Below are 26314 nucleotides of genomic sequence, written 5' to 3'. Positions count from 1 at the left end.
TGCTGTTGTCTGGAAGAAAAACAATCAGCTCATCCTGGCTCCTTCGGGCTCTGAGACCTTAGGGGCAGTGGTTCTCAGTCTTCCTAATGTTTCCTAATACAGTTCCTCATGTTGTGGTGATCCCCCAACCATAAAATCATTTTCCTTGCTACCTCATAATAGTAATTTTGCTACTGTTATTATCTGTAATGTAAATATCTGTGTTTTCTAACTGTCTTAGGCAACCCCTGTGGAAGGGTTGTTCAACCCCCAGGTTGAGAACCACACTGCCTTGAAAGCTTGACAGTTTGCCTCCCATGTTTTCCCACTTGTGTCCACCAGATGGCACCAGTCCCCCCACAGTCTCATCACCATAGACTTTGGAAAAACACAAACTAATCCAGAGTTGGATGTAACCATCTGCTTTGACTTTCCAGTTAATCAAGTCCCCTCCCCCAACCCAACAGACCTCTCATTACAAGAAGTAAAAATTATTTGTAGAGCAGCTTCTTAGAGGAGATCAATATTGCTGTATCAATGAATCCATACTAAAATATGCTCCGACCAAGCAGAACTTAACCAGATAGGAAAGTGTAAGAAGTTATAAAAGTTAGCAGAAATTTGGTATTTCTCAGTGACTTATTACTCATTGTTTCTCAGCAAAGTGACTGTTCAGGGGGAAATCTGGGATGATAAATAGTATTTGCAGAAACACGTGATCCCTTCCCATTCAGAGTAAGTAGATAAGGGATACACAACCTGTGGAAAGGATAAGGCAAGCCCAGCTCTAGACTAGCCACAATGCATAAAGACCAGCAAAAAAACCTTGCTGTTTCACACATCTGAAGCCCCTGCTGCAAATGCCTAGTTATACAACATAATAATACTGCAATAAATGGTAAAGCCATAGCTATAGTTCTCAGAACAGTGACAGTTTCCAGAGGGATGTTGAAGCTATAAGAAACATCCTTCCAACCTGAAGTTCAAGGTTTTCCATAAAAGATTCCCCAAGTTAATACTAGCCTCTTGAGTGTTAGGTATGCCTGAACTGAAACCAAGCCATGACCCAGACTGTCCTCAACAAGGACACACATTCTGTGTTCTGTGGTAGGTGGGAGTGCAGGTGTCTGGTACACTCACAGGATCTCATCTCCACACCTGTTCCTGATTCTTGGATGACTCTGATTCGAGAAGTTTCAAAGAATCCTCTCAGAAATCCTTCTGTGGGGCTTCGGCTCCCTGTTCCCAGAGTGCCATCACTTATGTCATATGGCACCCCATCAAAAAGGGCCTCAAAAAGCAAGTTAGCCACACTAAACACATACAGAGAGAGAGAGAGAGAGAGAGAGAGAGAGAGAGAGAGAGAGAGAGAGAGAGAGAGAGAGAAGCACCTGGGGGAAGGTTGTAACTTTTAAATATTTTTAAAATAAAAAATCTTTGCAGATGGCACTGTCCAAAGACCAAAACCACAGCCTACAGACTGGGCAAAGATCTTCACCAACCCTACATCCAACAGAGGGCTGATATCCAAAACATATAAAGAACTCAAGAAATTAGACATCAACAAACCAAATAACCCAATTTAAAACTGGGATATAGATATAAACAGAGAATTCTCAACAGAGAAATCTCCCATGGTTGAGAGGCACCTAAAGAAATGTTCAACATCCTTACTCATCAGGGAAATTGAAATCTAAAGAACTCTGAGATTCTACCTGATACCCATCGGAATGGCTAGGATCAAAACCTCAAGCAACAGCTCATGCTGCTGAGGATGTGGAGCAAAAGGAACCACTCCTTCATTGCTGGTCGCAGTGCAAACTTGTATAGATGCTATGGAAATCAATTTGGCAGTTTTTCAGAAAAGTGGAAATAATTCTACTCAAGACCCAACTACCCTACTCCTGGGTAGATACTCAAAAGATGCTCCATCATACCATACGGACACTTGCTCAACTATGTTCATAGCAGCTTTACTCGTAATAGCCAGAAACTAAAAACAACTCAGATGACTGTCAAATGAAGAATGGATAAAGAAAATGGCATTCATTTACACAATGGAGTACTACTCAGCTATTAACACCAGGATGCCATGAAATTGGCAAGCAAATGGATGGAACGAGAAAGGATCATTATGAGTGGGGTAACTCAGACCCAGAAAGACAAACATGGTATGTACTGATTAGTGGATATTAGCCATAGAAAACAGGATAGTCATGCTACAATCCATAGACCGAAGCAACAACAAGGAGGGCCCAAGGGAGGATGTTTGAATCTCATTAAGAGGGAATAAAATAGACATCTGGGGTAGAGGAAGGGAGGAATCTGGATGGGAGAAGGAGTAGGGAGAGGTGCAGGAGAGATCAGGCATGGGGAGGACAGAGGGAGAGAGAACTGGAATCAGGTTGGAGGGGGTCGTCTCTGGGATAAGCTAGAAAGCTAGGACAATAGAAACTCGCAAGAGTCTATGACTAAGACTCCTAGCAATGAGAAGTATGGAACCAGAAATGGCTAGCTCTTATAACCAGGCAAGAATTCCAGTGGAGGGATGGGGACACCAACTCAGCCACAAAACCTTTGACCCACAATTTGTCCTGCCTACAAGATGTGTGGGGACAGGAGCCTAACATAACTGTCATCAGAGAAGCTTCTCCCAGCAACAGATGGAAACAGATGCAGAGACCCACAGCCAAACATTAGGTGGAGCTGAGCTTGGTGAAGCTTTTGGAAAAGGAGAAGGAAGGAGTGTAGGAGCCAGGGAGGTCAAGGACACCATAAGAAATCCCACAGAATCAACTAACCTGGGCCCATAGAAGCTCACAGAGACTGAACCACCAACCAGGGAGCATGTGTAGGATGGACCTAGGCCCTCTGCACATGTATAACACATGAGCAGCTTGGCTTTTATGTGGGGCCTCTTACGGCAGGAGCAGGGGCTGTCTCTGACGTTATTGCCTGCTTTTGGATCCCTTTCCCTAAACTGGGCAGCCTTGTCTAGCCCCAACAGGAGAAGATGCTCCTAGTCCTGCTTCAACTTGATATGCCAAAGAGGATTAATATCCACGGGAGGCCTATTCTTTTCTGAGGAGAAAGGGAAGGAGGGTTGGGGAGGGAGAGAGCAGGAGGAGAGGAGGGAGGGGAGGCTGTCATTGGGATATAAAGTAAATACACTAATTACTTTTAAATATATATATAAATCTTGGCTGATCTTTCCTGTGTAGGACTGGGTGAGGCTGACTTCCTTTAGCTCCTATGTGGCAATTGTCTGAAATATCAGACCCAGGATAGCAGGAAGTGCAATTTTGGAAAGCTTTTCCCTGTAGCACTTAGAACACCTGTGTAGGCACGGTCCCACATAAAGCACCCGAGGGTACCATGAAGGCATCACTCGAAGGAGCAAGAGAGTGGTGAGGTCTTCACGTTCCCCTAACAGGGCTTCTCTGAGGACATCCAAACTGCAGCTCTGCAGATGATCAGCTGGGGGGCTTTGTCTGCTCCAAGGCCATGAGGCAGGCACAGGTCAGGACACAGTTCTATGAAGCACTCTTTCCTCAACCACCTCCAGCCCCATAGTGCTCAGAGTGAAAACAGAGCCCTGGGCTTTGGGAAATACGTCATTTCCTGTTAGGGAGTTCAGCTTCTGGGTGACTTCGGAAGCCTACTCAGTAGGAAAGTCATGTCTGAAAGAGACTTCAGCAGAGCCACCATAGCTTTACATGTATCTATTCCCAGTCTGTCTCCACACAGACTGTTTGACAGGCATAGCCACTGTCCGCAGACCTTCATAGTACAGGCACTTGGGCAGCCAGTACAGCTGGAGACCTGTGAGCCTTGCCTGTCAGCAGGTTCCTTCCTAATCCCTTCCTACTTTGGTCTCCAGTCACCTTCTGCTCTGACTGGGGCCTCTCCACTTACTTCCTCCTGTTCCTTATATGGAAGAGTGAGGCTGGACAAGATTTGCCCAGTACCCTCCTGTGAACCTCATGTACAGTCTCAACCAGAGGGAAAGGGGCCTCTTCTGCTAAGCCCACTGACATTGGCTTTCTGTGATGACCACTTCTTCCTGTACACAGGGCATCTCCAGTATGTGGTTGCTGTGGGTGTTCCCATCGCATGCACAAATAATGGTTTCTAAGGAAGAAAACACAGGCAACTTTTGCTGAACCCTTGAGCTTCTGATAAAAAACCCAAACAAACAAACAAACAAACAAAAAGACGCCACAGACTCTATAGTCTTCCAAAACAGTGTCTTTTTGCCCCGGTGTGTGTGTGTGTGTGGGGGGGGGGGTGAGTGTCAAGTACAGGGTGAGGCCACACTGCTCTCCGGGCCCTGCCCTGAGTTGGCACAGCATGGAGATATCATGGACCAAACTTTTGCTCCCACCCAACAGCTGCAACTTCAGTGTCCCTCTGCCAAGCATGGAATGACCTGCACAGGCCTCTGCTGATGACAAAGAGCCTCTGTATGTGTGTGTACACGCCCGGAATGGCCGTGTGGAAGTCAGTTGTGCCCTTCCCTAAGACTCATCTGGCCAATAACTACTCCGTCCTGTTTGTGGCGTGGGGAAATTGGCCAGACTACCCTGAGACTGAACCGCACCTGTTTCTAAGTGCCTGGCAGAGCACCATAGAGAAAGCAAGGTGGTCTGACAGAGTCAAGAAAGCGATGGTCTGACAAGCCCCAGGAGGGACGGGAGTTTGGAACTCTTGGCCCGTAGCCTGAAATGTCCTCATTTTGAAATTTATGAAACCTAACTAAATGAAGTATTTGACGTTCAATTCAGTGCAACTCTGCATTCCACATGGCACAAGGAAATCATTCCTGGATGATGAATCTAGGGCAAGAAAAGCAGCCGTGTTCCCCAAGGCTCTCCATAATGTATCATATAACTTTGAAAGGATAAAATTGTTACATCATGGGTAATAGGCAGATATTTTAAAGTTCTTCTGTTCATAGTGTTCAATTTTAAGTCCAGTTGTTGACATCACTGTTGCTTAAAGTCTGTATTTATGGTAAAAATTTGTAGTGGAATGCTAACTTTGATCAACTCCGAACACATGACTTTTCCAGCCCCAAACCACACAATGAACTTTAATGTTTTGTTTCAGGTCATGTTAGTTTTCTTTATATTCTTGCAAAATCATGCACACATTTTGTAACTGTGCCATCCATCAAGAAAATAAAAAAACAAGAGAATCTATTCTCATAATCATCTACTTCGGTAGCTTTCAGGATAGTCACTGTCCCAGATTAGAGGGAAATGGCATTTTAAAGGAAAATCTCTTCCAAAACACACGGAATATCCTTTACACAAATCATTCCAAATTAGCGAATACACAGAAACAGGTAGGTTAGTAGTTTCATGTAGAGGGAGATGAGGTTCCTTTGCAGTATGATTAAAATATTCAGAAATCACATAGTGGCGATGTTTGTACGAGTCCATGAGTGTACTAAAAATTCCACTGAATTACATACTTAAAAATGGTGGATTGAATGGTCTGTGAGTTCTTAGTAAAGCTGGGAAAAGATTAAACAGCCATGAGCTCCAGCAGGCATTAAAGAAAAGCATTAGAAGACAGGGTAAAGGGGACAGAAGACAGGGTAAGGGGACAGAGGCAGTTAAACAGGCTGCTCCTAACTGTTCCCCAGGATGATGGATGATGCTGTGTCAGCCAAGGAGCCCTTTGTGACAGTTGTCTCTACTATGGCAAGCTAAGCACAGGGTTATATAAACAGGATACTGATGACTGATCACTGATTTTGTTGAAGGACAGCATCGTGGACTGCCATACAATGATTCTAAAGACAGCAGAGCTACCCATCAGTTCTTTCCCCATAGCCTTCATTATGACTTCACTTAGAAACACTAAGTTCTCATGAGGGCAGAATATAGCACTACCATGGCGAGTTTGGTCATGCATGCTCAAGTCCCTATGTCCTGTTGGTTTTTGCTGATGTTATTGTTGTTGTTGTTGTGTTTTTGTTCTTTGTCTGCTTGACACAGCTAGAGTTACTCGACAAGAAGAACTCACAATTGAAAAGATGCCTCTACAGGATCGGCCTACAGGCAAGTCTGTCTGTGGGGCATCTTTTTAATTAGTATTTGATAATGGAGGACTTGGCCCATTCTGAGTAATAGTAACTCATGGACCAGCAGTCCCAGGTTATATAGAAAAGCAGGCTGAGCAAGCTATGGGGAACAAGTCAGTAAGCAGCATCCTGCCATGGTATCTACTTCAGTTCCTGCCCCGACTTCGTTCGGTGATGAACTTTGCCTTGAAAGTGTAAGTGAAATCATCTTATTTCCTTCCCAAGGTGACTTTGGTCACAGTGTTTCATCACTGCAATAGGAATCCTAACAGAGACATCTACCACTGTAGAAATGTTGTCAATATCAGCCTCCCTCTTATATATTATGATATGGTATAGAAGACACATCACAGATGAAAAATTACAATTATCCCTTACAGACATCAGGGTGAATCACTAGCCTCAGTGTTTACATTGGTCTACATGTCAACTTTTGTCTACACAATGTTGACATTCACTAGACAAAGGCTGCCAGCTCACATAAAATGTGAAGTTTGGAGAAATTACCAGGCATATAATGAGCACACAAGAATTTCAGTATCTTAGCATCATGGTATTACTATTAATAAAAGTCCAAACTCTAGATGTATGTCTAAAACAAAACTATAGGGAACATGGCTAGAAATCACGCCTTGGAGGCTATACCTACCTGAGGCAATGTATGAGCCTCCTCCAGCTTTATAAAGGAAGTGACTGGAAAAGGGGGCTGCACAGATGATCAGAAAGCTTGCAGTCAAGGCGGCCACTACCCCCAGGAGCAGCAGGACTGCCCAGAAGCCACGGTAAACTAGAAACCCAAGAACAAAGAAAGAAACACATTAGCTCTGGTTGTAGTAGGATGTCACACGGAGAGTTTGTTCCTTACCATTTATTTCATCCAGGGATGGCATCGGACAGAATCTCACACCGTGGACCAGGGATGGTCTTGAACAGGAATCCTTAGCAGGCCACCAGGCTCAGCCACGCCCATCTTGAGCCACTTCACTAATGCTTCCCGCTCAGCATTTGCAACACGTACAATCCAAATGTGCCATGGGGAATTCATTTCTCTGACCACATTTTTCTCTTTGGAAAGAGGAACGCTTAAGGGTCTGCCTGGTGTGCCCTCAGATCAGCAATTTGCATCAGCTATCCAAGGGCCACACAAAGGCAACCTTGTAGTTTATAGACAATGGACTCATCTCACTAGGATGATATCTGTTCAATGGTGATCCTCTCATAACCCTAGACAAAGGGCTGATTTCTATATAGACCATGGCTCTCAGGGAAACTATTCTTAAGATAATAAAAACTACAGCATTAAGAAAGGTTTGTATAAGAAAAAGAATATTAAAAATAACAAATAAGACAGACGTGTATGGAATGTGGCTTTTGTTAAATATTTGTATTACAGGAAGGAAGTGTCAGCATGGTGTTGTTTGAAAGTCTCTTACTCAAGGACAGACAGGGCAGAGGTACTCCATGCAGCTGGTGATTAATGGATTGTGGGTCTGGTGATTTATAGTAATCAAACAAAAAAGGCATGCTAATGATCACTTTTGAGCTGGATAATTACCAATCTATTAAACAAATTCATCATTTCCCTAAGGCAAAAACGCTAAAATGAGTTCTCGTTTGTGTAAGCCAGTGTGCTCAATGAGGACTATTAGTCAAATTATCATATTCTTATGGAACATATAGAATCTTTATTGGGAAATAAAATGTATTTTTTTCTCAATCCTGCCTTCAAGGAATAAATAAGTCAATCACCTGTAATCTTATAAAAAGAAGGGCAGGGTTATAGAAAGCTGAGAAGACGGCCATCACGGTTTAGTGGGAAGAAAGGCTGCTGCTATAGGTTGTAGGTGGCCAACCCTTGATAGCAGGAGTGGCAAGGTTAGCTTTCATCTTACTTTTCAATGCTGACACTTGGCCATAGCTCCCAGGCCTGATGCAATACATATCTTGTAGCTGTAGGCAGATTGACAAAACATTCAAGAGTAAAGAAACACAATTTGGTCCCCAAACCTGTCTCTAAGTACCCCAGAGAAGCACAGTACCCAAGATCCAGAAGATGATCCATGCTTTGCATGGAGGAGCCTGGGAAGGGGATCTTTGTTGTCCCAACAGTGGAGAAATCCTTGTTAAATATTTTCTTTTGTTTCTTGTTGTTTTCCCACATAACACAATCACAGAGAGCTATCCTATAGAACTGGAGGCCTAAATTGGAATAGAACTCAATCTAGAAGTAAGAGGAGATGAAGGAAAGACTGCAGGTCTATGCTGGAGCCTACACTAGCATCAAGCCCACCCCCACATTCCGTACCCATAGATGCCCAAGGGAGCGCAATGGTCTTTGAGAGCAAAATTAAGTTGTGAAGTCTCCTGCACCCCAGCACCAGCCCCAGGCAGGATGCATTGAGTGCAGGACCCAGGGCTTCTGACAGTTTGGTTGACATCAAAACTGCTACCATAATCATAAAGGACAGGATGAAAAGACTTATTTCCTGTTGAAACAATAGGTTAATGTTTTCTGGATAGTTTTAAATCAAAAATCAGAAAATATAATATCCAAACCTCTCTAGGCTACATCTTAAAGCTCTTTGGTACAACAGGACCATGAAACTCTGACCAGTGCTTTAGGAAACAGTCAAGGAGTCAGCAAACAGGAAGGCACTAACTCAGATCTAAGTTCTGGGACAGATCCCAAGCTGGTATCAGGAGCTCTGTGAACTGCGGTAACTGCTCTTGAAGTGGATACAAACTAGGCCGAGTTTCTGGATTCACAGTAACAGTTCCTGAAAACATAAAATCCTGACAGAGGCTCAGCATCACAGAGGAGATCAATCAGCAAGGCAGGGTGAAAGGCTTTTTGTGATGAAGCGGATTAAACTGTTTAATATGAGTGAAACAACCAGGGACAGACCCTGAGACAAACAAATGGAGTTCTAGACACACCCCTGTGATGGAATCAAAGCCTCTCAGGTTTGTATCCATAGAAACCGTTAAAGCAGAGACAAGAGATTTTCATGTAGAAACAAAGTTATTCGTAAAGCAAAACTAATCAACAGCCCAGGAGCAGAAGGGAAAGACACACAAGAAACTCCCAAGTTTATAAGGTCAAAGAAATGATCTTAGACAGCTAACAACAACAACCACAACCGGAACAAAACCCTATAGCAATCTTGAACACATCCAATGTGAGAAAAGTGTGCTGTGTCATAGACAGGGAGATTCTTTATCCGGAAGAACAAAGGATTAAAAATATAATCTAGAAATAGGAGACGTTATTTTTTTGAAAACACACACACACACACACACACACACACACACACACACACAGTAGAATAACACACTTTAAAGTGCCAGGAGGAAAGATTCTTTAGGCTGCAACTTTGCATCGAAGGACAACTTGGAAAAACAGGTGGTAAGTGAGGTCATTTGTGACTCAGGGATGAAGCATTGGCCTCATCGGGCTCATCCCCCAAACTACTGAACTGAAGGGAGGAGTTCTTGACAAGGTCAGCAGGATTCAACACAAGACCATGCTTGAAAAAAAAAATCAAAATATGAAAGGAAAAAAATCATTAGTATCTGTGAATATAGTGAACCATCACCTTCCTCTCTAAGTTCCTTAAAATAAATTTAAGTATTAAGATTTAAAGCTATAGTCAGAAGATGCTCAGCAGTTAGGAACACTGGCTGCACTCCCAGAGGACCTGAGTTCACTTCCCAGCACCCAAGTCAACCCAAGTCAAGTGGTTCCACATATCCAAAAATACCTTCTAGGTTCCTTAGGTACCTGTACACTTAGGCATATATACAGACCGATAGATGGACAGACAGGCAGATACATTCACACACACACACACACACACACACACACACACACACACACACACACACCAAAACAAATTTTAGACTGTGGCCAACATAATGTAGTAGAAAACTATAGGTATTGAATTGGTGTCCTGTGTGTTTATCCCTGCCTCAATGGGTCTTTCTGAGCCTCTACCTCTCCTGCAAAAGAAAAATGTCTGTATCCACATATGAGAGCTACTGGAAGCTTACACTGCAAAGGCTTTTTATTTTATTTTATTTTATTTACTCATGTTACATCCAAATTGCTGTACCCCTCCTGGTCCTCCCTAAATCCCTTCTTCCATCTTCCTCCCCTTCTCTGTGAGATTGGAAGCCCCTCTTGAGTATCCCCCACACCAAAGACATCAAGCCTCTGCAGGGCTAGGTGCATCCTCTCCCTCTGAGACCACACAAGGCAGTCCAGCTAGAAGAACATAGCCCACATACAGGCAACAGCTTTTAGAATAGCCTCTGCTCCTCTTGTTCAGGACCCACATGAAGACCAAGCTGCACATCTGCTACATGTGTGTGGGAGGCCTAGGTCCAGTCCACGTATGTTCTTTGTTTTGTGGTTCAGACTCTGAGAGCCCCAAGGGTTGAGGTTAGTGGGCTCTGTGGGTCTTTCTGTAGAGTTCCTACCCCTTCAGAGCCTGCAATCCTTCCTCCTATTCTTCCATAAGACTCCCCAAGCTCCATCCACTGTTTGGCTGTGGGTGTCTGCCACCGTCTGAGTCAGGTGCTGGGTAAATCCTCTCAAAGGACAGATGGCTTCTCAAAGGTTCCTACCCTGTTCCTTTTATCCAAAGAAGCTTTATGCAACCATAGTGTGTAAAATAAATATACAAACCAGATATTTACTGATGATAGATTACTAAGAGGTTTGTTTTAATAAAGTCCTTTAGGATGATATGGCTTAATTGGTAGAGCTCTTGCCTACCACGTACCAATTACTGGGTTTGAATCCCAATGTGACATAAACTGGGCATGACAGCATCTTTTCTTCCTAGCAATTGGGAGGCAGAAACAGTAAAATCTTAAGTTCAAGATCAAACATGGCAAAATAGCAAGTTCAAGCACATAGTCTTGGCTACATGAAACCCATCTCAAAAAACTGCATTAATGAAATAATAAAAAAATGGTATACTAATTAACTTTACCATTTATTAAAGATGAAAACAAGTTTTCATGCTAATGAGACAGGCGTGCCTGTTTACTTTTTGAATAAAAAATTAAATCTTGACCGGATATTTGATATTCCAGTATTAGAGAGTCTTCGGTGCTTTTCAGAGTTGATCAATATTTTGATTTTAGAGTTGTCAAAGCCAAGGATACCACATTACGCCAAAGAAAAATGTAGTAAAACTAAAAAGAAGTATGTTTGTGGCCACTTCAAAAATTGTTTAGAATTTTTTCCCAATCTTGTGGGAAATATTAAAAAATGAAACCACCATGTTCCCATGCTACTGCCGTGTACTGGCTGGCCACATGGCTCCAGCCGGGTGATCTCAACTCAGGCTGGGGGTGGGGGGGTCTCTCTGGCAGGGCTGGGCCACTGTCTCTGCCCAACAATTCTCCAGTTGGGCCAGAGCTCCGGAGTTCTCTTCTCTACCACGCCAAACCCACAGAACAACTGTTCACCCGTGGCCAACCACCACATCAACCTGGTAGAAACAAAACTCTTGATGCTTATAATAAACCAAGATGCCAATACAATAATTTCAGAACCAATTGAGAATGATAAAAGCTTTGTCACAATTATTCTAACCCTATGCTACCATAACTACCTGTGGCTGTCTAAAGCCACGCAGAACGAGGTTCTTCTTCCTGACCGTCCTCCTCCATCTGCGCCTTTTCCTTCTCCCTGACAGTTCTCTGTCTCTGAAACTTTTAGCTCCGCCTCCCTTTTCCCTATCCAATCACAGGCCTCCTGCTGCCCTAATATTTTAGTGTGACTGAACAGAGAAAATTCTGTCACATAATCTCAACCTAAAATTCATTTAACATCCATCCCTTTAAATGAAATTCAGGTAATTTTCTGATGGAACACACTCCAAAGGCACGCTGTCTTGACACTGATGTGGGAGGAAAATACTAAACTATTATGCTTCTGTGAGAACAGAAATCTTTGTGTGTAGAGTCAAACAAATAGCAGCAAAAACAACAGAACTAAATCACCATGATTCATGATGGCTAAGAGCTTCGACCCCAAGCTGAGGTACTTCAGGTAGTGCTGGCTGGCATTTCCTGGCATGACAGCATGCCACACAGTGACACGCATGCGTGTGCTGAGAACTAAGGCTTCAGTGGAGTTATGTGATGCTACCATGGTGAACGCAGCCACAAACACTGTGGGCCCATTATGAACTAATGTGGAATTTGGTTAGTTCACATTAAGAATAAGTTAGAGACACTGCCTGTCTGGGACTTTAACCAAGCAGAAAAAAAAAAAAATAGTCTCCAGGAAGAATCCTGGGTGACCCTGTCATGTACTTAACTTTCTGCTGTGCTCCTAAAATGCTGAAGCGCATGCCTTCAAGCATCCGGAAATTTTCTCTGGAACTTCCGATCTCTTTGACACCTTCCTGATTCTTTGACACATTATATTATGTTGTTTGTACACATTCCATTCTCTAATCCTGAATTCGAATGATCCTTCATAATAATAACTTGCTATGTGGAATTGGGAAGAGAGTGACCACTGATTGCTCTCTAAAGTAAATCTAAGATAATAAAGGACCATCAACAGAAAGCGAGCTGAGTACATGAGCTCTATGCATCCAATACTGTACAGAGTCTCCTCTGCTTAATAATTGTGTGGCTATTCCTGGTTGTCAACCTGTCTATATCTGGAATGAACTACAATCCAGAATTGGAAGGCTCCCCAGTGATTCTAACCTGGAGGTTGGGAGATAGACGTTTCTGACTTGGATCTTGGCATGGAGATCTTGAGACATAGTGGCTATGAATTCCAGAAGATTAAGACTTGGAGATCTCTGAGTTCAAGGTCATCTGGGATTAAAGACATGGTGGCCCACACCTTTAATCCGGGCCACATCTTCGCTGAAGACATACATGAGGACATTGGAAGAAGGAAGATTTACTCTCTCTCTCTCTCTCTCTTCCTCGCCTGCTTGCCTTGTGGGACTGAGCATCTGCTAAATCCTTGGACTTCCATTCACAGATGCTTCTGACCATTATTGGGAGTTGGACTACAGACTGTAAGTCATCAACAATCCCCTTACTATATTGAGACTACCTATAGGTTCTGTGACTCTAGAGAACCCTCACTAATACAATAATGGTATAATTCTCATGACTACTTTGGTAGCATATGAAGAAGTATTGTCTACATATGTTCAAAGAGAGGATGCGCTGTTGGAGGTCCAAGGATTTTCTCACAAATCACATGAACACAAATCTCAGTCAGACAGTGATAGCTTATTGCACCCCAGGACTGGTCAACCAGGTCTACCATCTGTATTCAGGAACTAAACTGTAACCCTGAGGTCCTACAAGACTTTTCAAGCCTGAAATATACAAATATCTGTGCCAAGTTATTCCACCAATCAGTATTTAAGGACAAGGGATTTCCTTAGGAACATGTGTTTGCTGTAGACTTACCCTCCTCCTATTGGTTGAGGTATTCAACTGTGGCAGGGGACTTGCCTTGTCACATTCATGTCTTAACCGGGATGCCAGTTACCCACGAACATGCCTCTTTCTGCCGAGTAGGATATCAGTTCCCCAGGAAGGTCTTGGGAACTAAAACTTTACTTGACCACTACTCAAAATGGAAGTCTGATTCCAAGTAATTTCTTGTATTTGTGCAGCTGGGGTCCATTCCAGGGGCAGTTTATAAAAGCAAATACCATAAAAGCTCATTCACCTGTGCAGGAAGTACTGCTGGGAAGCTGATCCAGGTCCAAGCTTACTGTGGGTAACTATAAAACACAGTTCCACTGACTTCTATCGTGATTGGTTTGCAAGGGCACAGAGCATAACAGACTATGTAATCAACTTGGGCATGAGAAAGTTTGCTACTAACGGCAGGTTAACCAGGTAACAATTACCTAGGCCTTAACATTTTCCCTAAGCCTTGACATACAGTAGGAACATTTGGGAGGAGTGGCTGCATAAACTTAAATCTTTAACTATCATGCTGTGGTTATAATTATTTATTATACCTTGTAGTAAGATGCTCTTGCCAATAACATGGTGGACACTAACTAACATATTTGTCCTGGGCAAATAATGGAGCCAGCTTATCAGTTCTAACACACCTGTTATATTGCTTCCAGATGCTTGGTGTGTGTATGCCTACAATCACATCTAAACCTGTATCAGTCTCTAATCTTTGAGGTATACATACAAGTGAAGAGGTGGTTCGGCATACCAGTGCCCTTTGGACAGGCGTTGTGATGCAGGAGGGTCAGGGGAGAGTCTAAAGATGTGCTAGAGACATAGTTCATCTGGGGTTTTCCTGAGCAAAATAAGGTTTTAACATTGCAATTGCTTTCACTACATGTTTACTTAGTAGTTTTATTCTAGAAGACATGGATTAGAAATCGTCAACCCTGAATGCACCTGATGCTCTATGCAGCATCTCATATTTGTTTCTGTATGCTCTCCTTTTTTGCATCATCTTTGTCTTTAGCTTTCATTTCCAGATCGCTCCACTGTTCCTCACAGAGAAAGAGAGTCACCACCTTATTAGAGAGCATCTAGCTCATTAACAAGAGTGCAGCAAGATGGAAGGCTGTTCATTATGTCTGGTGATCCTAACATGTACAATACCACAAACAGCAACAGGAGCTGCATCCTCAAATCTCAACGGACACTGAGGTGCCCATGCCTTGAGTAGAAGCAAAGAAATACATTCCAAACTGGCATAAGAAGGAAGCCTGAGAAACATTGGATAAGAAATTCTGAGGAACAAACAGGGAAGATCATTAAACAACCTGGACAATGAATTCTGTGCAGCGGTATTGTGTATGTGGGAGTCTATACACATGTGCCTCTGTGTGTGTGTGTGTGTGTGTGTGTGTGTGTGTGTGTGTGTGCGTGTGTGTGTGCGTGTGTGTGTGCATGTGGGAATATATACACACATGCCTCTGTGTGTATGTATGCCTGTGTGTGTGTGTGCATGTGGGAATATATACACACGTGTCTCTGTGTGTGTGTGTGCCTGTGTGTGTGTGTGTGTGTGTGTGTGTGTGTATGTGCGTGTGTGTGTGTGCATGTGGGAGTCTATACACACATGCCTCTGTGTTTATGTGTGAATATATACACATGTACCTCTGTGTATGTGTGTGTGTGTGTGCCTCTGTGTGTATGTATGTGTGTGTATGCATGTGGGAATATATACACATATGCCTTTGTGTGTGTGTGTGTGCATGCGCGGGAGACACAGATGGACACAGAGCTAGTTCATTCAATAAAACATGTCTAGTACAACTTTAAGATAAGAGCTTCACCTGCTGCCAAGGAGGCTAAAGCAAAGCCACAGCTCGGCCTCCCTCCAGCACAAACAAGTTCCTCCTGTGTATGTTGCTGCAGCCTGAGGCAGAGATGCTTGTCATGTAGGGCAGTAATACCTCATGTCCTTGAGCTGCTCATCTTGGCAGTGACAAACAGAACTAAAAATACTGTACCGTCTGCCCCAAGGCAGGAGGACAGTCTGTACAATGTGTCCACATCTGTGGCCTGACCCAGCTCAGGCAGCCACTTACCACCATCAACAGGGCCAAAGGCGCAGTGAGAGACTCCGTGACTATTAATCTCCCTGCTGTAAAACTAGCCACGGTGTCAAGGAGGAAGCATGTTGGGCAGGAGAGAGAGGGCTCCCTCCCTCACCCCTGCCTTCACTCTGGGTTGTGGAAGCCTGTGCTTCTTCCAGAAGAGAGGAGAGTATTCAGGCGTAACTGCATTCATGCCTATGATCCCATTAATGCCTCGTCGGGAGACTGGAGGTGGAAATGGAGCCTTCTTCAACTCTGAGACAGAGGGGTTTGCAGTGCTGGAGGTGGTAATGGAAGTAGCTGTGGTTATAGGACTATGTCTGGTCACCGATATACAATGGTCCCACTTGAAAGTTCCCCACTTTAACCAGGTCTACAGTCAGTAGATCTGGTAATCTGACCTGATCTTTCCCTAGGCTAGTGGCCTGAATCATCTCTCCTGATAGTCTGCAGCATGAGCCAGGTACAGGTTCCATTAGAGTCTGTCATCACAGAAGGAACTCAACCAGGATCTACAGCTGGCCATGTTTCTGAAATAGAACAGCAAGCATTTTCAACACACCATGTTTCACCAGGACACATCTCTGTAAGTCAAGGATATCTGAGACAGTACAGTAAATCTTGATAACAGCAGCATCCAGAAGGTTGTTGTCCCGGGGAGTGAAGGAGACAGTGTGTACAGAGTCCTGTGATGTTCGATGATCCAAGAGAGCACATGAGTGACCTGGGCTTACCCTTCAGCTGAAAGAAGCATTCGTATTCTCATCAGGGTTCAAGGGCTTCGCAAAGCTCCTTCTAATCAGCCTTCCTCCTTATGATGTTCCTCTCTTTCCTGCCCCGCATCCAGATGCTAATGGTCCAACCTCAGACCCAGTGAGAGATCATGGGAAAGTCAATCTCAGACCTAGTGTGAGATCACTGGCAAGTCAGAGGCTTTGGGGGAAGAAAATGAGTTTGGTTGTGGTCATAAGGTTGGAGTCCTACAGTGGAATTAGTGACTTCATAAGATGAGGAAAACAGAGCTGGTCCCTCTCTGCCAAGCAAGAAAGGTATAAGAAGACAGGCAACAGAGGTCCTCTCTAGAACCCAGCCCCACCTCACCCTGACTCCCTCCCTCCTCAACAGTAGCAAACAAACCCCTGTTCTTAAGCCACCCACACCGAAGTGTTTATGACAGCAGTCCAACAGAAGGCACTGCTTGCTGTCTAGGACCTGATCACCACCCTTCTCTCTTTGAAGGCTCATAGCAAGTTATGTCCTTGCCTGTCCACAAAGCTGATGGATAGGCCAAGTAGTAAAGGAGACAGACATGAGAGATGGAATGCCTATTTGACGATAGACAGATGATGAGATAGATGCCTGCCATCAGTCATATGACCTTAGGCCTGTTTCTTGGCTTCTCCAAGCCCCAGTTTCCTTCCTTAATTTGTGACAGTAATGTTACCTATTTTCCGGTGCTATAATCTTGAAGCACAACACCTGACCCAAGGACTCATGTTCTTGACCCATGCCAGACTCCAGAATGAATACTTTCTACTGCAGTCTCTCTGTGTGTACAGCCACTCTCACCCCTGGAACATAAACTCCCTCTGGGGCAGACTAAGACTCACTAGTCTTTCTGACTTGAGTGGAAACTTGCTTGACATGAAATAGATGCTCAATAAAATATGGATGAGTGTGTGGTCATTAACCCTCCAGTTAATCTTCATTGGAGTCTCAAGATTAATGGGCTATGGAGCGCTCATGGGAACAAAGTGAGGCTAATTAGTTAAAAAAGGAAATAAATTTACTGTCTAGACCTCTTGGCCTCAGTGGCTGAATCTGCATTTGGAAAAAACAGTCTCCTGTGAAGGGAGAGCTGAAGAGCCAGTCAAACAGAAGCTGGCTATTCTAACACCTGGGTTCCCCGGAGCTGTGTCTTCCATCCCTGAGTTTCCTGGTCTCCTCACACAGGTATGCATACCTATGAAGCAAGAGTATGGGCGTTTCTAGGATCTCCTGCCTGGACTCCGGCCCCACTCTGAACACCTAAGGCAGCCAAGTTCCCTGCCCACTGATGTCCTCTTCATGAAACAGAAAAATCTTATTGACATCTGAAAGGAAGTTCCACTGGCTTTAACAGCAAGCCACAAAAGGCAATGTTTATGAAACTGTTTTATTCACACATTTTAAAATACAAAATTGTAATCTCCTTGCCCAAAATTGTTGAGCAGAGAAGATCACAGGAAATCATGAGCAAAATCTCACTAGCAAGAATTCTATTCTGAGTGTCCTGGGATCTGGCAAGGATTCTACTCTGCGTACTTGGCATCTTTATTTTTCTGTTTCACATGACTTGATTCTGCAAATCCCTCACATCCTGAAAACCATATCTCTTCAAAATATTGAGGCCTTTCATTATGGAACATTATTATAAATACAGAGCCTTCTTCAAATGTAACTCGAGATATTTCTACCATCCTACCAAGGAGAAAATTGTTTAAGAATTACAGTGTTGATTTGCCTTGCCATTTCTCTCTATGTGCATCATAAGATACACAACAACAAAAAAAGGTGATCAACAAGTAAATTGAACACCATTCTTGCAGATACCAAATTGAAATTCTGCCTCATGTCAGGTGCTGTGGAAGGTAATCAATTGCTAGTGTTGCACTGTCAAATCAAAAATGCGTAAAACGTAGAGAAACGTGACAGTCTGTGAGGACAACGGATTGATGGTACTTTATACAGAATATAGGAAGGATCCCAGGCTCCATTTTAACACATTGCTTAAAGTTTATTGCTAAACGAGATTTTGAGAGGAGGAGCAAGCAGGAAGAAAACAGGGAAGGCAGTCAGTCCTGAGACAGCACAAACATGGAAGAGGAAATGGAATCGGGGAATACAGCAGGACCTGCCAGTGACTTAGTATAAAGATGCAAGACAACGGTAGGCTTGATGCTAGAGAAGGAACCCGGGAGGAAACAAGATATATTTAATTATGCTCCTTGTGAGGTAGTCGGTTTTTAAGTAACAGTTCTGCCCCTCATGTTTTATGGCTTTACCCCAGAAGTTCTCTTTTAAAAAATCACTCATAAAAAATATCACTGATTAACTCTTTAAATCTTGGCTATAGAACCGCATAATATATTGGTGTCAAAACAATGAAGGAAATAATTTGGTTTTGAATGAGGGCTACTAATAGGAAAAAGGCGAAAATCTCACACCTCCATGGCTATTCATAGAACTTGATATTCCCTTGGAGGTTAAATATCTTGAGATAAATCCCTGGAAACATGACAATACTTCACGGAAATGGAATTGTCTCGTGGAGAAAGTGAATGAGCTGGAAGCTGTTCCCAAGGCACTGAAGCTAAAAAGAAAATTCACAGAGTTTCCGAAAGTAAAATCACACACAGAAAAGTCCCACGCCTGCTGGGGGTGTCCTGCCAGGACCCGTGTTTTGAGCCCATCAGCCCATGTCCCTGAAAGAGGCTCAGCCAGTGCAGAAGCAGGAACTGGGTGAGTTCAGACATGAGTCACGGGTGCCAGGAGGGAGTCTTCGGAAAGGACAAGCAAGATAAGTGACTCCTGAGGATGAGCAAAACAGTTGGGGCATCTGTGACACTCACATTTACTCTGTGACAATCTTTCTTAGGTTGTGTATATGCAGTTAGCAAGTCTGCAGTCTGTCATCATAGTGTGTACTGTTTGGTAAGTTGATAATTTTACATTAAAGGCACTAAAGAAGCAGTACACGCCACTGCAGGGAACGCCAGACACAACTCCTTGTCTGTCAAATGTGGGGAGCCTCCAAGGACCAAGACTCTTTCTTCTGGTTCCATCCCAGAATTTTCATTTCTCTAAGCTCTTCGCAAAAAAAGAAACCACAAATTGGCCAGTGTACTGTCAGTGCACTTGAATGGAAGTTCTTCACAGGAAGTTGTCTTGTATTTGAGACATCCTAAAGACAATTACTTGTAATTCAGTGCCTATTGTGCAGGCTCAGCCAACTTTTGTGCCCAGATTCGTGGTGTTTCTCCAAGCCCACAGAATTTGTCTAAAAACCATTTATTCAGATCCCCTTCCCCAGAATTCACCTGAACCCCCCCCCCCATTCTTACTCATCCTCATAAAAAGCATACGGAAAGTTCCGAATCATGCTTGGCTGGTGAGTAATTGCAGATCTCATTCCCCTTTATCCACGAACTCAATTTGTAAGTCTTTTCTTCTGCTACCTCGTTGGTCTATCTCTGTCAGCAAACCTTCACGGGGCCAAAGGACGGCTTTCCTGTGATCCCCACAGTGAACTCACAGCATCACACTAAGCAAGAGGCATGGGCCTGGACCTTCAAGTCAGCATTCAAAGGCTATAATCAGAAGCACCTGGCAGGAATCTGCCCTCTCCGGGGTTTAGCCTAAGGAATGCAGTGGAAACTCACAGCTTTGGCTCATTCTCCTCTTCCCCACGGACTGTCCTGGCACTAATTGCCATGTGCTCTTTAGAATCATCAACCGTGGCTTTCTGTTTATTCTCATGAGCCTCACAGGTCACCTCTGCTCTTCTCTATAGAGTCCCAGCATCCGAAATGTACAATCAGAAGCACCTGGCTGGGATCTGTCCTCTTCCAGAAAACACACTGTCAATATGTGACGACCTGTGCATACTGAACTTCCACATCCCTGCTGGAAAGAAGCAGCTCCTTCGAGCTGCTCGCTGATAAGGAGAAAACCCCCTGTGCTCCCATAGCTACTCCCTGCTTTTGTAGGGGAACTTGCTTTATGCACTTAACTCTGTGAGCCAACACATTTTTGGAAGACATCCCTGCCTAGCTACTGGACACAGGGAGCTGTTAGAGCAAACATCCCCTGATTGTGGGACAACTGTTGTTGCTCTGGAAACAAATTAACCAGTTCACTTTCATAAACACCTCACTCCACGTGACATTAACCACACTAAAGCAAAGGACCATGGATGTAAGCAGAGCATTGGCCATGGGCTGACAGGAGGCTTAAAATACAAGAAACCCCATGTTAGATGGGGCAAGCACATTTTTAAATACTTGTCTTGACCACTCAGCTTCATTATTATCTCAGGGCCCCAAACTAACTCTTGAAGAGAAGAAATGCAGCAACGAAAAGGTGGCATTCATTCATTCTACCTAAACTAAGAAGGAAAGTTCAACTCTTCTAAATTGATCAGCATGTTTTGTCTTAAATTATTGTGAGGAAAACAAACACAAAGGTTCCCATTTGTCTTAGTTAGGGTTTTACTGCTGTGCACAGATACCATGAGCAAGGCAACTCTTATAAGGGTGGCATTTAATTGAGTCTGGCTTACAGGTTCAGAGGTTCAATCCATTATTACCAAGGCAGGAACATGGCAGCATCCAGGCAAGTATGGTGCAGGAGATGCTGAGAGTATCACCTCTAGTTCCAAATGCAAACAGAAGAAGACTGGCTTCCAGGAAACTAGGATAAGGGTCTTAAAGCCCATATCCATAGTGATACACTTCCTCCAACAAGGCCACACCTACTCCTACAAGACCAGATGTCCAAATAGTGCCACTCCCTGGGCCAAGCATATTCAAACCACCATACCATTACAATATTAAAGAGAATAAAAGTGCCTAGCTTTTCTTTGAAGCCACACCCACACTGAAATCTCTACAGATACTTCAGACTGTGGGGAGTTAAGACTATTGCAGATGGGTAGCCAAAAACTTCATAGGTTATCCTTAGAAGTTTTATATTACCTGGTTCTTTATCGAACACTCTACAATTATGTAAAACTATTTTGATATGTTCCCTTGGAAGATCACTAGCTTTCACAAGTCCAAAAGCAAAAAAAATGTCAATATCCGTATCTGAAACCTGTTTTCTACTTTATTACCCGATGTCCCACCGATCTATTTGTAAGTGCCCTGTTTTACTTTCTTTGTTCTATTGCTACAAATGATCAGGTAATCCCTTTCTAAGGAGGAAGACAGTGTTCAGCAAGCTAAATCCATGTTCTTAGGCCACTTTCACTGATTCGTGGAGCAGAATGAGATAGCACTTATTTCTTTTGGAAGGAGATCTTGTTAGTATTGATATTACAGAAAGAGTAATCATGACTTAAGAAATGGGCATAGAGGCAGTATCATTGGGTGGAAAAACCCAAATCTCATTTCTTTGGCTTCTAAGTAGCTGTTTCAAATGCTGCATTGGGCCAACTAAGATTCTCATGTAACACACCAGACATAAGCATCGCATGTAATGTTAGTTTCTTTCATGCAAGTTTCCTTTGCTCTTTAGACTTGTAATAAGAAAGGAAATTAAATCACTTCATAGTGCTATTAGTTAGTTTTAAAATTAAAAAAATAAAAATCCTGTTGTAAACTTTTTATTATACGTTAATGGTGGTAGTAGGTTTCTACAACAGATGAGACAAAAAAGGATGTACGTAACTAATCTCTAGGAAGGTCAGATGGCATCACTTCGACATTTTGGACTCCAATTATTGCTGATTTCACAAGGCCACATTCCTAAGGTTGGCCCTGGAATTCCAAAAGTGCTCATGTTCATGATAATTTATGAAACTACAATAAGAACTTAGGCTCAGCTCGGAGCAGTGGATCTCAACCTGTGGGTGTTGACTCCTTTGTGGGTCACATATCAGATGTCCTATATATCAAATATTTACATTACAATTCTATATATAAGATATTTACATTACAGCAGCAACATTACAATTATGACATAGCAACAAAATAATTTTATGGTTGGGGGGGGTCACCACAACGTGAGGGACTGTATTAAAGGGTCTCAACATTAGCAAGGATGAGAATCACTGCTCTTTGTGAAAAGCACTGACTCTTCAATCTAGCATTAAAGACGATAAGCCTCTCTCTTCAAGGCCACAGATATCAAGATGAGGATAAATTATTTTCAAGATTCGAAGGGACATCATAGTCAACAGAACTTCAATTGCCAGCCTTATGATATTCTGCTCCAGATCATGGACAACAAGCAGATTCCTCCACTAATCACTCATCACCAAATGGTCAGCCGTCTCCTCCCTGCTGATCAATCACCACCTTAACCCTGATGGCCAGCCCTCTCTACCCTGTCCTCCTCACTGGCCCTTTGCTCTGTCACTCTGTCCTGTGGTGACTTAAATTCAACAATAGAACTGATGGGCAAATGTCCATGGACAAATCAAAACTCTTCACCAAGTAGCAGCAACTTTCTTACCGAAGACAAGCCACTCCCTGACCCACCACGGCACCACAATCAAACTGTCACCTGACCAAGACCACCAGCTATCCTCCACCCCTACACTCAGGACATCACTGTAGAGTTTACTTAGTCTTCCAGAGGGATGGACTTCCAGTCATGATTCTACTTCTTTTCTTCTGTGCTGAGAAGAATTTTTTTTTCATCTTTTCAACTGACCTTTGGGAACTAGGTGGCTTTTCCTGACTCATTGGAACCCCCAGAATTGAGCCTCTGGCCTAAGAGTCTAGTTGGTCTAGTTGAGCTTAACCTGAAAGGCTCTGCCAATACCTGACAAACACAGAAGTGGATGCTCATAGCCATCCATTGGATAGAGCACAGGATCCCCAATGAAGGAGCTAGAGAAAGGACCCAAGGTGTTTGCAGCCCCATAGGAGGAACAACAATATGAACTAACCAGTAACCCCAGAGCTCCCTGGGACTAAACCACCAAACAAGGAAAACACATGGTGGGACTCATGGCTTTAGCTGCATATGTAGCAAAGAATGGCCTAGTTGGTCATCAATGGGAGGAGAGGCCCTTGGTCCTGTGAAGGTTCTATGCCCCAGTGTAGGGGAATGCCAGGGCCAGGAAGTGGGAGCGAGTGGGTTAGTGAGCAGGGGGAGGGGGTTTTCAGAGGGGAAACCAGGGAAGGGGATAACATTTGAAATGTAAATAAAGAAAATATCTAATAATGATAATAATAATAATAATAATAATAATAAAAATAAAGAAATACAAGAAGTGAAGCATTTTATTAAATAGTCTTTTCTGTTGTCCTGGTGCTAAGCTCTAAGCTTCCCACTGGAAGTTCCCTGGGTTGGCCCCTGCTCTTCTCTCTGTGTTAGCAGAACACTCCAGGGCTGTTCTTGCACTGACCTGTCCATCTGCCCACATTGTGAAAAGAGTTCCCTCTTGTCTTAAAGCTTTAAAGCTACCGCTGCCATACAATGATGGCTAACTGTACATTTCCTGCCTTCAACCTGAGACTCTAATCCCAGGGCTGACATAATATTCACTTAGCATGCTCAAATGTTTGCAAAGCTTGCCCAGCCTTTCTAATCTCCAGTATTTGCAGCTTCATTTTTCTAGTTGCTAAGGGTGAAAAAGAATTATTACTCAGTGTTCCTTATGTTACCACCTACATCTAATACATCAGTAAACCCTACCAGCTGTTCCTACACAGCACAACTGACTAAGGGGACTTATGCTTCCAGGAAGATGAGGTAAACACACTTGCTTCTATTCTCTCTTCCCAGCACAAGTAGACACCCTGGATAGCACATATAATGAATGGTTAAAATACCCATAAGGTGGATAGCAGAAAGCAGGCAAAGCTAGGGACCTTGAGACTTCAGAAACAGCACAGTGGTGAAAGCCAGGGTGTTCATGTTGCCCTGTATGTCCCAGAACTGGAATCAAGAAGGTGCACAGATAGCTTAAAAAGAAAACTAAAATCCCCTGCTTAGAAGACTACACAAGCAACCATTCAGCTAGTCCAAAACCGGCCCTCCTACTTTGACCAAATGCTAAAGGAGAAGCAAAGAAGTTCAAGAGTCCCTTCCCCTGAACACCATGGCAGAGATGCCATCTCAGCTCATGCACTCTACATCCAAGCCATCTGGGCATTTATCACCTTCGAGTGGCAGTGAGACCATCCTCCATGATAACAGTGGAGAGCATGTGGTGTACTAGGACTTCCAATCATCAGAGACAGAGGTAAAGCAGAAGTTTTCCCACCAGCATGGGGTTATGGGAGGCCTACCAGGGAGTCAGGGCATTTACCATCTTACTGCGCACTTCTCCCCAGCCCTACCTTTTGAGTGAAGGCTACACGTGAGTGAGTTGTAATGGGGCCTCAACCAGTCAGGCCAGAGTCAGAGGAAGCATATGTAAGCCAAGGCTCTTAAGTGGAAACTTCTGGTTTGTTTGGAAAGTCAGTTATGACAAATGATGATCGGCTGGGGCACACAGGTGAAAGGATGTCTTGCTAAAGCAGACACGTGAAAGAATGTTTTCCTAAGCAGATACAGGTGAAGGGATGTCTTGCTACAGCAGACACATGAAAGGATCAGTGACGAAGGAGTATAAATATGACCCCACAGACAGTGGGAGCAGAAACATTGGTTTGTTTTGCTCTACCTTGCTATTCTTTGCTAACAACATGCATATATTGGTTTGCCTTACATAGTGTCGTTGAGCTGCACTTGTGGCAATACTGCCATTGAGAAAACCTTGCCAAAGAACTGTTCATGAGATTCCCAGGGCATCTTGCTGCTTCTGTGGCCTCAGGCTGGTTGAGAGCCTGAGGTTTCTTCAGGATGGAACTACAGCTGCTGGTTCGTGCATGCTGTCCATCTGCGGAGAGGACTATACTGAAGCTGCTGGTTCATGCCTGGTGTCTGCCTACCTAAAGGATTGGTCTGTAGCTGCTGAGTCATATTTGGTGTTTGCTGCTGACAACAAAGGTCAAGCTTGACTTCAAAGAACTATTGATAAACAGGTCCTCTACCCCCATATCCTAAAAACTTTTCTCTTCCACTACTTTTGCTGGATGGTGGGCAAGAGGAGAGGTTGAACCCTTATTAAAGTAGGTTGGAAAAAAATTTGGCCTAAAAGGCCCTCATTATATGTCATCAAAACGAGGAGCATAGACACACAAGTGTCACCAGTTATGGAAGGAGAAGCTTAGAAACCACCTCCATCGAATGTACATAAAGCTACTCCCACCCTTTCCCTCTCTAGAATAGTGTCAAGAAAAGTTGACTTAAATCACAGTTTTAAACAACATCCGTGATTATATAGTAGCCTATTCACTAATTCAATTCCAATTTAAACATCATCAGTAATGCCAAGATCAGAGAAATTGTGACATCAACAAAGACCAGGGTCCTCGGATGCCAAGGCCAAGGTGCAAAGACTTTTTATCTGATGAGCCCTTTGAAGTAGTTTCTATGAAAATGCTTCAGGAACATATCTGAAAATATTAGAAACAAACAAAAACTGAAGAACAATATGCGTTTTAAAATGAAAATTGAGTTATCTGAAATAAGGGAAATAAAAACAAGCAATAATTGTGTTATATTTCCAGATGAAGAGATGGTAGGAGAGAGCCGGTGGGGTTTGAAGGAATAGTGGAAATTCTCCTATCTGAAGAAGATATTGACAGACAAACGTGAACAGATACTAGAGATGCTGTGAAATTATGACCAAATATGGAGGGGGTGTGTCTTCTGTATCTCATATGTAGGAAAAAATAGCATCAGACTGAAGAAAAAAAGAATCACCAAAAGCTATAAATGTGCAGACCAGAGTAAAGCCCAAACAACAAAAAGCCAAAGAAATTCACAGTAAAATGGTAACAACAGTGACAAATGTATCAGGTTTCTGTCTCTTGCACCAGGCAAAGAGAAGTATCCTCAAAACAGC

General features: G+C 43.4%; 1 protein-coding gene across 3 annotated transcripts in view; it reads right to left on the bottom strand.

Annotated features, from left to right (window-relative positions):
* Tmem182 (transmembrane protein 182) overlaps positions 1-26314 on the bottom strand; it is a 51315-nt gene that overhangs the window by 11733 nt on the left and 13268 nt on the right. For all 3 annotated transcript variants that reach the window (XM_017321461.1, NM_001081198.1, XM_006496124.1), the window contains exon 4: positions 6720-6857. In XM_017321461.1, coding sequence (XP_017176950.1) covers positions 6720-6857 — 138 coding nt within the window. The remainder of the gene's footprint in view (positions 1-6719; positions 6858-26314) is intronic.

This window comes from Mus musculus, chromosome 1, assembly GCF_000001635.26.
Source record: "Mus musculus strain C57BL/6J chromosome 1, GRCm38.p6 C57BL/6J".
In the NCBI taxonomy this organism is placed as follows: domain Eukaryota; kingdom Metazoa; phylum Chordata; class Mammalia; order Rodentia; family Muridae; genus Mus; species Mus musculus.
Note: the sequence above shows the minus strand (reverse complement) of the source record. Positions and strands in the feature narration are given on the sequence as shown.